This window comes from Chelonia mydas, chromosome 1, assembly GCF_015237465.2.
Source record: "Chelonia mydas isolate rCheMyd1 chromosome 1, rCheMyd1.pri.v2, whole genome shotgun sequence".
Lineage (NCBI taxonomy): Eukaryota > Metazoa > Chordata > Testudines > Cheloniidae > Chelonia > Chelonia mydas.
The window spans coordinates 197029992-197044189 of record NC_057849.1 but is presented as its reverse complement, the minus strand read 5'-3'; the positions used below and the strand labels follow the sequence as shown (position 1 = coordinate 197044189).

The following is a 14198-nucleotide window of genomic DNA, read 5'->3' as shown; positions in this document are numbered from 1 at the left end:
AGTGATTTCCCAAGCATTGCTGCCATATGAGCATCTCCCGGGAGAGCAGTTTCATATGGAAATTAGTGTAATCCCTAATACTGGCCTGTTTCCTTCTGCAAGCATCAGGCTCCTTTAGGCAGCTTGTCCCCGTCAGAATTTCCAGTTCCTGACATTTTTGGTCCCCTTTTATCATCAGAGACTTTAAATAACCACCTGTGTCCAATATGGTTTCTCTTTGAAGCACCAGAAGAGAGGGTGCTTGAGATAGCAGGAATGGGTAAATGAGGAGGAATGGGCGTGAGTGAGAGGGGGCTGCATTGTTCAGAAAATTGCAGTTGGTAGCATTTTGCTGCCTGTCTCTAAGATGAGAATAATAACAATGACCAAATGTTCTTTATGTTGGACTTAGAAGAACACTGGCAGGTTAAAAATCATATATTCAAAAAATTAAACATTCTTACATTTGTTATTAATATCACCTTAGATGCTGTTTCTTTGCTTTACATTTTTTCTTAAACAATAAAAATAAGCTAGTTTGATTTACTGATTTTATAGAGTCAGTTCCACTTTCAGTGTCTCATGCACTCGCGCATGACTGCAGTGAGTGTGGGTTGCAGACATGGGATGGGAAAATTTCTGATGCAATGTTCACAAACATGCTAACAGTGACATTTGCGTTGGTCTTGGATCTTAGCACTCAGATACTGTGTGAGGGTTCATTAATAAGGCTATTATCTATTTAGCCTTCAGAGTGTGGTAAGTTCTTTGCAGGCACATATGAAGACACATCTGCCTCCAAATTCTTGTTATCTAAACCAGTGGCTCTCAACCTTTCCAGACTGCTGTACCCCTTTCAGGTGTCTGATTTGTCTTGCGTACCCCCAAGTTTCACCTCACTTAAAAAGGACTTGCTTACAAAATCAGACATAAAAATACAAAAGTGTTACAGCACACTGTCACTGAGAAATTGCTTATTTTCTCATTTTTACCATATAATTATAAATCAATTGGAATATAAATATTGTACTTACATTTCAGTGTATAGTATATAGAGCATTATAAACAAGTCATGGCCTGTATGAAATTTTAGTTTGTACTGACTTAACTAATGCTTTTTACATAGCCTGTTGTAAAACTCGGCAAATATCTAGATGGGTTGATGTACCCCCTGGAAGACCTCTGCGTACCCCCAAGTGTACACGTACCCCCTAGTTGAGAACCACTGATCTAAACGGACAAGAGAGGGGAGTGAGAAGCAATATTAAATCAAAATAATTCTTGGGAGAGAGAGAAGTGGACTGAGAGATTAAAAAGATAGTTATTTTTTAGCCAGCTGTAAAAGCAGTGAGAGGTAAATAAGAGAAGTTCTCCTTAGAGCAGGCATTTTGGCCAGGTTCCTTTTACTTCCCACTTCTGGTCAGGCAATAAATACCCTCAGACAGCTTTTGTCTTGGTATTACAGCAGTTCTAATCCCAGCTGGTGTAGTGTCAAAACCCCCAAGGTGGAGTGAAAATAGGGGAGAAAGTTAATGGATCTCCTTTGATTCTTGACCGAGGGTTAGTTCACTTTTGAGTAATGAATGACCTAAACCAAGCCCCCAGACACACAAACAGTTGGAATTTTGGAAAGGTTTCAAATCCAAACCATGGTCCAGATTTGGATTTCGCAAATGGCTGCCATTTTTATTAAGGGCTGAACTACAATACACAGGATCCAACTACGCCCTAACTTTGGGGATTTCAAAATCCAGATCTAGACAGAGGGCCAGAAATTTTTAAACTATGGCCTTATCATATTACCAGTGTGATGTGAAGATCATTACTGTAAGTGAGAATCTGACCCTTAGTGTCTTGTCTAGTTTTTCTTGAAGAGTCAAGGCACTCATCCATCCCATAGAGATCCTGATAAATCTTTTCCCTGGGGAGTTGATCGTCTCCACGCATAGAGGTGATGCCTTGTGCTCAGTGCCCCTTTATGGTACCTCTAAGATGTTCCCTGTGCCGTACATCCAGTGGGTAGGTGTTTTAGCCGGCTGTGGACATGTAGAGGACAAGCCCTGATCTGTCCCTCTGTTTTGTCTCATCCTTTGCTACAGGTAACATCAGTTGCAAGGGGATGACAGAGCGCATTCACAGCATCAACCTTCACAACTTCAGCAATTCTGTGCTCGAGACCCTCAACGAGCAGCGCAACCGTGGCCACTTCTGTGACGTGACGGTCCGCATCCACGGGAGCATGCTACGCGCCCACCGCTGCGTGCTGGCGGCTGGCAGCCCCTTCTTCCAGGACAAGCTGCTGCTGGGGTACAGCGACATCGAGATCCCCTCAGTGGTGTCAGTCCAGTCCGTGCAAAAGCTCATTGACTTCATGTACAGTGGGGTGCTGCGGGTCTCACAGTCAGAGGCCCTGCAGATCCTCACAGCTGCCAGCATCCTGCAGATCAAGACTGTGATTGACGAATGCACAAGGATCGTCTCGCAGAATGTGGGGGAGGTCTACCCAGTGATTCAGGACTCTGGGCAGGAGACGCCCAGGGGGACTCCCGAATCGGGCACCTCAGGGCAGAGCAGTGACACGGAGTCTGGCTACCTGCAGAGCCACTCGCAGCACAGCGTGGACAGGATCTACTCAGCTCTCTATGCCTGTTCCATGCAGAATGGCAGTGGGGAGCGCTCCTTCTACAGCGGAGCAGTGGTCAGCCATCATGAAACGGCCCTGGGGCTCCCCAGAGACCATCACATGGAAGACCCCAGCTGGATTACACGGATCCACGAGCGCTCACAGCAGATGGAGCGGTACCTCTCCACCACTCCAGAGACCACACACTGCCGCAAGCAACCACGTCCGGTCCGGATCCAGACCTTGGTGGGCAACATCCACATCAAACAGGAGATGGAGGATGACTATGACTACTATGGCCAGCAGAGGGTGCAGATCCTGGAGCGTAATGAGTCTGAGGAATGCACTGAGGACACTGACCAAGCCGAAGGCACTGAGAGTGAGCCCAAGGGGGAGAGTTTTGACTCTGGAGTCAGTTCCTCCATTGGGACTGAGCCTGATTCCATGGAGCAGCAGTTCATGGCTAACCTGGGCCGAGAGGGTCAGCAGGAACCTTCCCAAGCAGAGCAAAATGAAGTCCCTGCTGAAGGCACACAGACCCAGCCACAGCACCTAGATGCCAACACTTCCTCGCCGGACAGAAGCAATGACATTGAAATGGACAGCAAAGTGCTCACTGTCAGTAACAACAGCGAAAAGGGGGCCTTGCAGCCTTCTGTCAACACAACAGTTGCTCAACCATTGCCAAGCACCCAGCTCTACTTACGCCAGACAGAAACCCTCACCAGCAATCTGAGGATGCCGCTGACCCTGACCAGCAACACACAGGTCATTGGCACAGCTGGCAACACCTACCTGCCCGCCCTCTTTACCACACAATCTGCTGGCAGTGGACCTAAACCTTTCCTTTTCAGCCTGCCCCAGCCCTTAGCTGGCCAACAGACACAGTTTGTGACAGTGACCCAGCCTGGCCTATCAACCTTTACTGCCCAGCTGCCAGCCCCACAGCCCTTGGCCCCATCTGCGGGCCACAGCACAGCAGGTGGACAGGGTGAAAAAAAGCCTTACGAGTGCACTCTCTGCAACAAGACTTTCACCGCCAAACAGAACTACGTCAAGCACATGTTTGTACACACAGGTGAGTGCATGGCCATTTGGCTTATATGTGAGCCCAGGGACAGGCCTTTACAAATATGCAGTTGATTTTGACATGTATTCCATTTCCCAGCGTGCCAGTGCCTAATGACACAGCCTTCAGATCCTTACAGGGTTCCAGTTATCTCTGGGCACTGTTACTGCCGTGATGAGAATATAACTAGTGTTTGCCACAACATGGGAAGGGAGAACACTGGGTGCCTGATCCATCAGCCTTTACTCAGATGAGGAGTCCTGTTGAAGTCAGTGAATGAGTAGGGGCCTCAGGACAGGCTCCTGGTTAAGTCTATAGATGGTCCCTTTAGGGAGGTAAGGGTGTCAAGGATACAGGGAAGGAAACTCTTCCTATATCAATGAAATGTGTCTTAAGTGACTATGCAAGGAAATAATTCACATGTGATGCCTAGCACAAGTTAATCTTTGATTAAAGGTCAAACAAAATGTTGCTAGAAACAATATGAGGAATCTTTAACAGAGAGCCATAAAAGATAGAATTTCTCTGTTGGAGGAGGGGTTATTAGTATTGGGTCATTCACTGCTATGTACGTCTGTGTGCATGGAATACCTGGTGGTGGTGTGAGGTTCGGTTGGTTGCATTACTCATGAGTGATGAAGCCATGTCTGAGTTATGCAGGTCTGCCTAAATAAGTGCCAAGACAGCCTTGCAAAAATGACCTACAACAGCTTTCCTATACATTCAAAATGTATCTACATTAAAGGCTGGTATCTTGGGACCTTCTAGGGTTAGAAGCAAAAGATTTGTGTCCCACTGGGAAACTATATTTCCCACTGGGATAAAGCTCCCTTTTTTAGCCTTGTAGAGTCTTTAGATTTCAAAGCAATGACATTTCTTGTATGGAAAAGCTGTCCTTGGTTCAGGACTGAATCCTGGCTGTCAGGCAGTTATAATTCTGGGAGGAAATTCCACATTTGGAAGGAGAAGGAAGAAATATTTATCTAGCAGTTATCAACAAAACAGGCGCTGTGTGAGCACGGAAATACTAGAATAATATGGATGGGGGGAATGGGCAGAGTGTAGCAGAGGCAATCACAGGAGAGAGAGAAATGTCTCTTGTGCCTCTCCAATTTCTCACATAGCTATCGCTTCCACACACCTAGCATATATGTATATATCAAATAGCGTGTACATATTTTTGTTTATATTTTTATATAATTAGCACTTATATGCTATTGTGAATCATGCTCTAAAACATCTAAGATATACATTATTGGTTATATATTCTATTGCTTTATAAACCATATATAAAAGCTCTGTGACACTGATATATATACTTGCTATATAAACAGTAATTGTTACAGCAGCAATAAGGACTTCTGCCTTGTAAAACCTTAGAGGAGATGGTTATTCAGGCTGCTTTAGGTAAATCACATGATCAGCATTGAGGACATCTGTCATGCAAATGCATAGAAAGCAGTCTTAAAAATCATCAGGCTGAATTGGAGCCCCTCCTTGATCCACTCACACACACTATAGAATCACTTAAGGGTCACCCAGGGTTGGACTGGGCTACAGGGAACTGTTATGTATAAAAGTATTGTGGCGTTCAGGGTTGACACAGCAAAACTGGCATAGCAGCCCCTTACCAATCTTCTCTACATGCAGCACTTGTGTCTCAGGATCTCTTGCCATCATCAGCTCATACCTATAGTAGTTAATTGGCAAAACATTAGACTAGTGGTTGAGAAATAGCCAGGATCAACCATAGAAATGCACCCAGGTGAATCAATTCAACATGAGGTTCCCCTTGCTTGTCTCAAGTGGAGCATTTCCATATACATCTCACTTCCTCTCACTTCTAGGCCAAATATAAAGCAAATCAATGGTGAAGCAGTCCTGAATCCAAAGAGTACCAAGTATCTCAGCTCCCTCTTTCCAGTCATGGATATGTAGCTAAAGCCTCTGCATTGGTGGCATTGCCTCACTCAGAAAAATTAGAAAATCAAGTCACAGAGTGAAATAAACTAGTTTCATCTCAATTCCCAGAGCTAGAATGGCTCTTCCATGAAAGATCCATTTGGGTTAGCTGTTCCAGTAACTAAGAATATGTACTGCAGGTTGCAATAGGAGCTTCAAGCCAGCAGAAGGATATCACATGTGGAGTAGTTAAGGAAATATACAGGGCCCTGCCTAAATATTTGACCTAGAGTTGCCACTGACTCTCTAGATCAGGGGTGGTCAACCTGTGGCTCTGGAGCTACATGTGGCTCTTCAGAAGTTAATATGCGGCTCCTTGTGTAGACACTGACTCTGGGGCTGGAGCAACAGGTGCCAACTTTCCAATGTGCCGGGGGGTGCTCACTGCTCAACCCCTGACTCTGCCACAGGCCCTGCCCCCACTCCATCCCTTCCCGCCCCCTCCCCTGAGCCTGCCAGGCCCTTGCTCCTCTCCCTCTCCCCCAGAGCCTCCTGCACGCCATGAAACAGCTGATCAGGAGGTGCGGGGAGGGAGGAGGAGGTGCTGATCAACGGGGCTGCCCGTGGGTGGGAGGCACTGGGAGCGGGGTGGGGGAGCTGATGGGGGGCTGCTGACATATTACTGTGGCTCTTTGGCAATGTACATTGGTAAATTCTGGCTCCTTCTCAGGCTCAGGTTGGCCACCCCTGCTCTAGATGTTCTCAGTCCTGAGTCAGCAAAGATTCTCTTCGTGTGGATTGGAGATTTCAAAATTCATATACTTTCAGTGACAAGTGTTTCAGTGGGCAAAGAGGCAAAGGGGAACTCTTAACATATTTCCCAAGTGACTTGCATTTCCATTTGGGAGCTAACTGACCTCTGAGATACTCTTGAAAACCAGTACATGGGTGAGCAGATTCCGGGCACACCCGAAAGGAATCTTTAAGAGTACTGTGCAAACTTGACTAGGTCCTTGGCCAAACAACAGAAGCCAGGGGAGTAGAAGACCAACTGTGTCCACTGCTTGGATGGCTGGAGGAGTGGCTTCATTGTCAGAGTGCTCAGGCCTGTTAAAAGAATCCCAGAGAAGAAGCTCTAGATGGGCATCAGAGCAGCAGGGAACAAGTGGGGAACCATAAAATGCAAAGGCTATGGATTGGGCTTGCTGTATGAAATGCAGTCCCAAGAGGAAACAATAGGAGACTTTGAGCCCAAATGAGAATTCAGAGACCTGGAATGTATAAAATATCTGCCCAGCTTCCACGCTTCCAAAAACTAAATGTTGGTGGGGTTTGCTATAGTACACAAACACACACATACGCATGCCTCACTCCCACACATACAGGATCAATACACTACTCTATCTCATGTAGACTGGCATTAACCTATCCAACAGTGCAATTATTTAACTAAGATCTGCAGTATTATGAAATTAAAGCTCTAGAAAAACTTCCTTACACATTTTAAAGCATCACTGCCTTTTCCTTCATGTCATGCTGTGATAATTTTTGGTCAGTATCTCACGCCACTCTCCTTAGTGAGATTCAAATATGGGAGAAAGGCCCAAAATGAGGAACACGTGCATTTTAGAAGTGAACGTGACTAAAACTGATATGGGATTCATGTCCTGAAAAGTAATGTTTCCTGTAACCTTAGTTTCTTCTTCAGTGCTTGTACATGTCCATTCCAATGTAGGTGTGTGCGCACCCCGAGCACAGTTACTGGAATTTTTTCCCCTAGTGGTGTCCATCGGGTCAGCTCTGGTGCCTCCTGGTGCTGCGCACTCATAGCGCCAGTATAAGGAGCCCTGCTGACCTTACACCCCTGCCCAGTTCGTTCTTACCACCCATGACAGTTGCTGGGACTCCTCTGGTTGCTTCAGCAAACTTCCCAATGGTTTTTCACTATCTTTCTAGTGTAAATAGTTAATCAGTTGTTTGTAGTTAGTCAGTTTTTAGTTATATTAGTGTAGGACCCTTCCCTGATCAGTTAGCGAAGTTCATCTGTCCCCCGGTGCCGGGGCATGCCTCGGCTACCAGGCTTCAAGCCTTTTGCTTCCTGTGGCAAGTCGATGCTATTGAGCAACCTGCACTCAAGCGTTCTCAAGTTCTTGGGAGAGGCACATAGGAAGGACTGCTGCCAGATCTGTAAGAACTTCAAACCTTGCACAAAAAAGGCCCAGGAAGTGAGATTGAAGGTCCGTCTCATGGAGGAAGCTCTGAGACCCGCTTCAGAGCCAAATTGCTTGGACTCGGTACTGAGTAACTCGGCGTCAGTGCGGAGCACGCTTGCCACCAGGCGGAAGTCTCGGCACCAGTACCCGGCTCCAGTGCCTAAGAAAAAAAACAATAAGCAGCTGGAGAGTGCTCAATCCCCAGCACCAAATTTGGCCAGACGTGGAGACTGGGATAGAGTGAGATCCATGCCAAGCCACTCTTCCACCTCAGCACCTCAACACCTGGTACCGGCAACTCCGGCACCTATACAGGCTCCGCTGACTCTGACTCCGGAGGCACCGACCTCGGGCAGGCAACATGGCTCCAGTATGTTTATGGTGCCGTCAACTCCTGAAGCATTCGCAGCAGCCGAGGACCTCCTTTCATTCCCAGTGTCTCCGTCTTTGGCGGTGCCACCAGTGTCATTGAGAGGCAGGGAACCATCTTCTCCCAGCCACTGCCCAGTACCAGGACTATTTTCTAGGGGAAAATCTTCCTTGATAGCCTCATTGCTGGCTTCACCACTGCGGCACCGATCTCCAGCACCAACAGGGTCCACACTGCCCTGGTTGCATCACCGAGACTCCTTGTCATCAGAGTCAGAAATGGGGTCGTACTCCTCTTGCCCTCATAGCCGCCCACGCTACTCCCTGAGGCACTCCTACTCCTCTATTGCCCCAAACATAGGGATGCCACCAAGTGCATGACCCTTCTGGAATCTGTGGTGGTTCCCTCCTGCCCAGGGATCTCTCTCAAGTTGCTCCTACTTGATGGCCTCTGAGAGCAAAGCACCACCAGTGCGTTTCCAGGAGACTCCTGATCTGGACTCTGGTACTGAGCCTGGTACCGAACTTCAAGAGGAGGCCCCGTGGGTCTGGGGCAAAATGGAAGGAGAGGTGGAGGCTCCCCAGTTGGTGCTGGCTTCCTCCTACTCCTCCCTGGATGAGGCTGTGGTGACAGCTGGTGTGACTCCTCCCCAAGATAACCACAAAGCTCTCCTGGTGGCCTCAAAGCGGGTGGGCTCATATCTGGGCATCCAGGCAGATGTGGTCAAGGAGTCCTCTCATAGCCTACTGGACATCCTGATGGCAGTGGGCCACTCAATGAAGCTATCATGGACCCACTTAAGGTGTTGTGGTAGACCCCCACATCCCTTCCTCCAACGGCAAAGTGTACAAAGCAGCATTATTTCATGCCAGAGGAGGGTTACGAGTTCTTACACTCACATCCCCCTCCAGGATCCCTGGTAATTTCAACTGCTCATGAAAGAGATTGGCAAGGGCAGTCGGGAGCAATGCCTAAAGTGAAGGACCCCAAAAAACTAGACTTCTTTGGCAGAAAGGTGTATACTACAGGAGGGCTGCAACTTCACATAGCAAACCAGCAGACACTACTGGGATGCTATGACTTTAATATGTGCGATGCCATCCAAAAGTTTAAAGACTGGCTGCCTCAAGAAGCCAGACAGGAGTTCTCTTCGCTGGTCGATGAAGCAAAAACAGTAGCGAGGGCCTCCTTACAGGCAGCCCTGGACATGTCTGACTGTGCGGCCAGATCCAGGTCTTAGCTGTAACCATGTGTAGGAGCTCGTGGTTGCAGTCGTCTGGGTTTCCTCAGAAGATTCAGCAAACCCTCAGAATCTCCCTTTTGAAGAATCTTGCTCTTCTCGGAGCAAACTTGATTCTAAACTCCTAAGGACTCCAGGGCAACCTTGACATCCCTGGGGTTGTATACCCCAGCGACTTCTAGGAAACATTACAGGCCCCAGCAGGCAGACCAGTACTTTGCCCGATCAGACCAGCAGGACCCACAGAGGAGAAAGAACAGGCAAGGTGGAGCATGCTGTTCCCCTCTGTGTCGGGAAGCAATTCGTCTGTGGGAGTTCTGCATAGCACATTCAATCCATCTCGTGGCTTTTCACCTCCTGGGAGCGCAGAACCAGCTGGTGAATTCCCTCAGCAGGTCCTTCTCCACTCACCATGAACAGTCCCTGTGGCCGGACATTGCAAGGATCATTTTCCAACAATGGGGAACTCCCCCATTAAACCTACCCGGATCAACAGGAAATGCCACCAGTTCTGCTCTCTGCAAGGCCACAGCCTGGAGTCTCTCATGGACAGTTTCCTGCTTCTGTGGACAGATCATCTGTATTACACCTTTCATCCTTTCCCACAAGTGCATGAGGTTCTAATGAAGGTCATTCTCATAGCCCAAGCATGGCCAAGGCAACATTGGTTTGCCACCTTGTTAGGCCTCTCAGCAGAGGCTCCACTCCTGCTTCCTTTGTATCTGGATCTGATCTCCCGAGACTACAGTAAACTGCTCCATTCAAGCCTCAGCTCCCTCCGTCTGATGGCCTGGAAGTTCCATGGCTGAATCCAGAGGAGCAGGCGTGCTTAGAGCAGGTCTGTAAGGTCCCGCTAGGCAGTAGGAAGCCCTCCACCAGGACCAATTACTTGGCAATTCTCCATCTGGTCTTCCCAACACGGAGTTCTGCCCTTGTGTTCCTCTTTGCAGCTTATTTTGGAGTACCTATTACATCTGAAACAACAAAATTTGGCTATTTCTTCAGTTAAGGTCCACCTCACGGTGATTTCTGCTTTCCATCCCCCAGTCCACAAGCAGTCTGTCCTCTCGCATGAGATGGTTATTCTTTTTCTTGAAGGCCTAGAGAGGTTGTACCCCAGGTTGTACCCCATTTCTTCCTGGGACCTAAACCTCGTCTTATCAAGGCTTATGGGTCCCCCATTTGAGCCACTGGCAACATGCTCATTAGTTCACCTCTCCTGGAAACTAGCCTTTTTAGTGGCCATCACCTTGGCCAGACAGATTTTGGAGATTCATGCCCTCATGTCGGAGCCCCTGTATATGATTTTCTTTAAGAATAAGGTACAGCTGCATACGCACCCAGCCTTCCTTCCAGAAGTGGTTTTGCAATTTCACTGCAGTCAGCCTTTCTACTGTGTTCTTCACAAAATCGCATTCAAACAGGGAGGAGCAACCTCTACACTCTTTAGATGTTAGACTAGCGCTGACGTTCTATATACAAAGGACCAAGCCATTCCGTAGATCTGCTCAGCTATTCATAGTGGTAGAGGATTCTCAACTCACTGTGCCGTCACCCAGCAGGTCAGAGATGATGCCAGCTTTGACCTTTGCTGTCAGCATGTTCCTGAACTCCGAGTCCACCTCTTATGCAACTGCTTGGGAGTCACCTACATTGGAATGGACATGTGCAAGCACTTGAAGAAGCAAAAACAGTTACTAACCTTTCTGTAGCTGTTGTTCTTCGAGATGCGTTGCACATGTCCATTCCAAGACATGCCCCCATTCCTCTCTAGTCAGAGTCAGCTGGTAAAGAAGGAATTGAGGGGGCACAGGGTCAACAGGGCCCTTTATACCAGTGCTATGTGCATGCGGCACCAGGGGGCACCAGAGCCGACCCAATGCTACACCACTAGGGGAAAAAATTCTGGCAACTGTGCTTGGGGCGTGCACAGGCCTACACTTGAATGGACATGTGCAACACATCTTAAAGAACAAGCGTTACAGAAAGGATAGTAACTGTTTTTTCATGGTTCTGCTTGTTTTGATGCAAATAATTCTCAGTAAGAAAAGGTGATAGAAGGATTGTTTGGTAAGGAAATAAATTTGCATCTGAAAAAATATTGATTTATTTGTGAGATTCCTAGGAGAGAAGACCCCACACAAAGATTTTGAAGCAAATGATGGGATAAATACCATATCGCAATATATATGAGGATATAATAATGCAAACAGTAGCAAACATAGAGGGAGAGCGGGAGAATACATTTTTCTGGCTAGGAAACTATTGACCATCTGAAGCCAGGGAACAGGAGTTCAGAAGGATATGAAATGGGGAATTTCTTGGTTGACACAGGTAAACTATTGAAAGTATGGAGTACGCATTGGAATGGGTTGGCTTCTGCTCCCATTGAAATCAATAGGCAAAACACTTATTTGCTTCAGTGGGAGCAAGATTGGTTCTGAGGAGGTATAGTTCAGATGAGCTGATTAATCGAGTTACAGACACAGTTAGATAATCCCATCTTTGCAGCAGACTCACCATGCTCAAGCCTCGTTACAGCCTGACAGTTGTGTTATAGATGTGCTTAGAAACAGAGCCGAAGTGCTGGAAATTCACATGTTTAGGAATCGTGTTTACCATGTTTTGCATTGAGTCAGTCACACTACCTGCTATTATCTTTTTAAAAAACCTATAGTGGAGTAAGAGATCCTTAGTTTTGTATATTTGTACAATCCAGACTAATGTACTTGCATTGAGAAGGAGGTAAAATGGGGAAGTGCAAATGGAGGGATGTCAACAGGCCTCTGCTTCATTTGCTCAGAAAGCTCAATTGCACGATGTATGTGGTCATCACACCCAGCAGTTCTCTTTCTACCAATCTCATCAAGGATCTCGGGGATCAAAACCCTAGCTGTTTGCCATACCAGATGGGAAGGAAGCTCTCCCTTCAGCCGCGTTTATCTATGCAGATTATTGCAAACCTGTGACCCTGATGACTGGCAACGGTTGCTAAACCTTTTGCTTAAATCCTAGATGAAAGAGTTTGTTATTTGGAGAGGCAGAGATGAAAACAAGTGGTATAAATTTGTACCACATTGGCGTACACTGCGGGAGAGAGGAAGTGCTTTTGCCAATAATTTTGCAAGCTATGGGACAGATTCACCACTGGTTTAAGGACGTGCAATGCCTGAAGACAATGGAGTTGTACCCACTTACACTAGCCACTGATTTGGCCCCATGCATTCTTTTCCATTCAACTGCAAAGTAACTGGAGAGGAATAAAGGCTCATAATAAAAGTATAAGCCCTTCCCCGCCCAGTCTGAATTAAATGATCTTTTCTGACACAGAGTTTGAGCCGTATACTCTAATCTCACAGCACAAGCAAGCAATTAAATGTTGCCAATGACATGTTCTTGTCTCTGCACGTTGATATGAGACTATGCCATATTACAGTTTAAAGTAGCCAACACATATATTCTAAGAGAAAGCGGAAATATCTCTTCAAAAACATGAAGCATCTCCAGGGGCTAGGAAATTGATGAGTAACCAATGGGCAAAAAAAAAAGAAAAAAGTGCCATTACAGTCTTTTTAAATGAAATGTTAGAATCCCTCTCAATGACAATAAATTCTTGGCATGATGAATTAAAACACTTGACTACCCCAAGTATGATTTAAGAAATAAAGTTAAGGAGTTACAGTTTTTGGTGTGGCATTTAGGGATTTAGATGAATGATAAGATGTGGAGTGAATATCATGAAAACATTGCCTGATAGTACAGTATATGAGGCTGGGAATTGTCTCCCAAAGTAAGGGGTGGAACATCACATGGAACAATTGAAGCTAATCTGGACAAATCTGTCACATATACTGGACTAAATGATGCCCTCAGTTGCACCCTTCCGGTCACTGGGTTGCCTGGATCATATTGAGGGAAAACTTAGACCTGCTGTAGGGAAAGATCTTAGATTGGCTGTGGGTGGAGAATACACTGTGATAAGAGGGCCACATCCCTAATTCCCATGATTTTTGGTGTTCAATTGAAATATAGTTTAATTCTCATGTCTGTCATGCTGGAGATATAGCCATTGTATGAGCTTTGACTTTGTGCAGCTGGCCCAAGAATTTTTATGTGTTCAAATATCCTTTGTAGTTATTCTTGCAAATTGTTTAGCTGCCATGTTTGACCAGAACAAGGAGCAATAAGTTTAAACCTCTCTTATGAAATAATAATCCTTTGCCCTTCTCTAGCACCTTCCACTTGAGAATCTCAAAGCACTTTACAAACATTAATGTATTATGGGTCACAGCTCCCATGTGAGATGGGTCAGTATCATTATCCCCATCCAATATTTACAGGTGGAGAAACCGAGGCACAGAGAGATGAAGTGACTTGACCAAGGCCAGCCAGGAGGTGAGCGCTAGAAAACAAGAATGAAACACATTTCCTAATTCCCAGCCCTGTGCTCAGAGACCAACTGTAGCTGAGTGGTTAGAACATGTGGCAGGGAGCAAGGGAGAGTTGGGTTCTCTTCCTGACTCTGCCAGCGACATGCTGTGTGACCTTGGACAAGTCATTAAGGTCCAGATTTTAAAAGGTATTTAGGCATTGCTGTGCTCAGTGATGCAACGCCAAACAGATTTAAGAGCCTGCATCTCATTTCAAAAGGGAGTTAGGCACACTTAGGAGCTAAAATCCCATTGACAGTTGATGGAATTTAGAGTCCTACATTCCTAACTTCTGAAAATGAGATATAGTCTTCTGAGTCAGCTAGGCTTTGCAATGCTGAGCACAGCAATGCCTAAATACCTTTAAAAATC

The 14198-nt window shown here is 46.4% G+C and overlaps 1 protein-coding gene across 14 annotated transcripts in view; it reads left to right on the top strand.

The window, feature by feature from the left end:
* ZBTB20 (zinc finger and BTB domain containing 20) overlaps positions 1-14198 on the top strand; it is a 668337-nt gene that overhangs the window by 629148 nt on the left and 24991 nt on the right. For all 14 annotated transcript variants that reach the window (XM_043538684.1, XM_043538685.1, XM_007062083.4 and 11 more), the window contains one exon: positions 2079-3680. In XM_043538684.1, the coding sequence (XP_043394619.1) occupies positions 2079-3680 (1602 nt within the window). The remainder of the gene's footprint in view (positions 1-2078; positions 3681-14198) is intronic.